We start from the raw sequence: 2,116 nt of genomic DNA, 5'->3' as shown, positions 1-2,116 counted from the left end.
ACGACCCGTAATGTCGTCCTCAAGAACTTAAAAGGTGAAACAAAGTTTTTGTTTTCATGATGGGAATTTTTGTACTTTGACGATGATAAACAGTTTATAGATACTTCTTAAGATATCTACCGATAACTTTATTTCACATCAGGTATTATTTTTAACTATATATAATATCTTACGCCAAATTTTTAGTGCAAAGTTTATAATCGTTTATTCATTTACCAATTTAATCATAAATTTTGCATAACGTGGTTTGAGAAATTTGATTATATTAAAACATTTATCGTAACAAATCGAGATTTATACATTTTTAAGGTTTTTTTTAATTCTAAATTAAGTTATAAATCTGATATTAAAACTTTTTCAATAATATTTAGGGGGTGTTTGGGATTGTTTATTTAAAACAACTTATGTTTTTTTTTGTAAAAATGTTTATTAACTTATGTGGTATTAAACCGGAGTTTTGTAAAAATTGTTTGGATTAGCTCATAGCGGTACCAAAAAACAATAATAAGTTGTTTTTTAGTGTTTGGCAAATTTTGCTTATATATGTAAAATGACAAAAAAAACAGTCTTCCATATTATTGATTTATGAGAGTGTTTGGCATTGGTTATTAACTTATTTGATTTTTTAACATGTAAAAATTTATTTTTTATCATTTATAATAATATCTTTGACAAAAATTTATATCAATAAGATTAATAATTAACAAACATTAATAAAACAAGGTTAAACTGGTAATAAACAATTTTTCATAAGTCATGAAAGATTAACTTATCAAAAACTGCTTATCACCGGTTTGACGTCAGTATAAGCAGTTTTATTTTTCCTCATCCAAACACCCCCTTAAATTAAAAAATTAAAAAAAAAAAAGCTTCAAGGATCTAATTAAGTTACATGAGGAGGTGAAGAAAGGAATGAGTGATGAGAAGAACCACCATCTTCATATCACTCCATATAATTGCATGCTTACTTCTATTTTCTTGGTCATTTAAGTTCCAAAAAGAAAAAGAAAAAAAAAAAATATATTTTTTTAGGTTTTTTGAGAACAGAAAACGTAAAATGATAATGCCAGATTTTGGAAGGGTGATTTTTATGTTATCGGTTGTTGTTGTTGTTCATGTCATGTTTTCAAAAAAAATGGCATTGGCGTCGTCAGGAGCTACCATTCCACTTCATTTGAATGCAAAAGTAAAACATCGTTATCTTAATTTTGCGCTTTTTTGGATTTTGATGTCGAACTGAATCCGAGATGTTTTTGTTTTCATGTCACAGAGAAATTGTACATATGCAATTACAGTGAAAACAACTTGCATAAAGGGTGCTGACACTACCAACCATGTGAGCATAAGGTTTGGGGACTCGAATTCAAATGACATCTTCGTGCATCGCCTCAACTCAAAGCATGTCAAAAGGCTTGATCCTCTTGAGCCACAAGTTCTTGACGACGTACCGACAAAACCGTTTCAAGCTTGCACAATAGACCAATTTGAACACAAAAGCCACTGTGTAGATTCACCCGTGTGTTACCTATATCTAAAATTGACAGGTCAAGATGATTGGCGTCCAGGTTTTGCACAAGTTCGAGTACTAGAGGGACCACACCTCAGTTCAGATTACTTCTATTTTCGTCGATATCTGCCAAGAAACGTATGGCACGGTATGGATGTTTGCGACACCGACGTTACCCCTTTTGGGCTAAAATATAAAAAGAAGTTGTTTAGCTAGTAGTCTTGGAGCCATTCATGACCTGGCTTTAGGTATCAAAAAGTTAGTCCAGTTTTAAGTTTCGAATTCAAAATAATGTATAAGTTTCGGTATGTAATATACAAGTTACTATATTAGTGTTTGAATTTGAAAGTTTCATGCGAAAATGGTATTAAAAAGTTCATTAGTTCTCCGATCCTTATTTGAAGCAGATCTAGTGATCGGTTACGTCCATCCTTATTTGATGTCAATATCAAAATCTACAGTAAAACATGTAATTATATCTCTATATGCGACTTGGATCATGTGAGATCAAGGGTTTTTTCGTGAGACCCGTAAGACCAATTCTCAACCCTTGGATTAGATCTACAATCTGAACATTCATAATCACATAATCGCCACGAGACTTCTCAG

General features: G+C 31.3%; 1 protein-coding gene across 1 annotated transcript; it reads left to right on the top strand.

Annotated features, from left to right (window-relative positions):
* Window positions 1-1,058: 1,058 nt before the first annotated feature.
* Window positions 1,059-1,842, top strand: LOC112518664 (embryo-specific protein ATS3A-like). The gene is made up of 2 exons (XM_025126439.1): window positions 1,059-1,186; window positions 1,271-1,842. The coding sequence occupies exons 1-2, from the start codon at window positions 1,064-1,066 to the stop codon at window positions 1,721-1,723; spliced, it is 576 nt and encodes a 191-aa protein (XP_024982207.1). The 5' UTR covers window positions 1,059-1,063; the 3' UTR covers window positions 1,724-1,842.
* The last annotated feature ends 274 nt before the right edge of the window (window positions 1,843-2,116 follow it).

This window comes from Cynara cardunculus, assembly GCF_001531365.2.
Source record: "Cynara cardunculus var. scolymus isolate 2C chromosome LG 9, CcrdV1, whole genome shotgun sequence".
Taxonomy (NCBI): domain Eukaryota; kingdom Viridiplantae; phylum Streptophyta; class Magnoliopsida; order Asterales; family Asteraceae; genus Cynara; species Cynara cardunculus.
Note: the sequence above shows the minus strand (reverse complement) of the source record. Positions and strands in the feature narration are given on the sequence as shown.

Coding starts and splice junctions, on each gene's coding strand:
- LOC112518664 (XM_025126439.1), top strand. CDS start 1,064: ATGCCAGATTTTGGAAGGGTGATTTTTATGTTATCGGTTGTTGTTGTT. Junction 1,187..1,270: donor CACTTCATTTGAATGCAAAA/GTAAAACATCGT, acceptor TTCATGTCACAG/AGAAATTGTACATATGCAAT.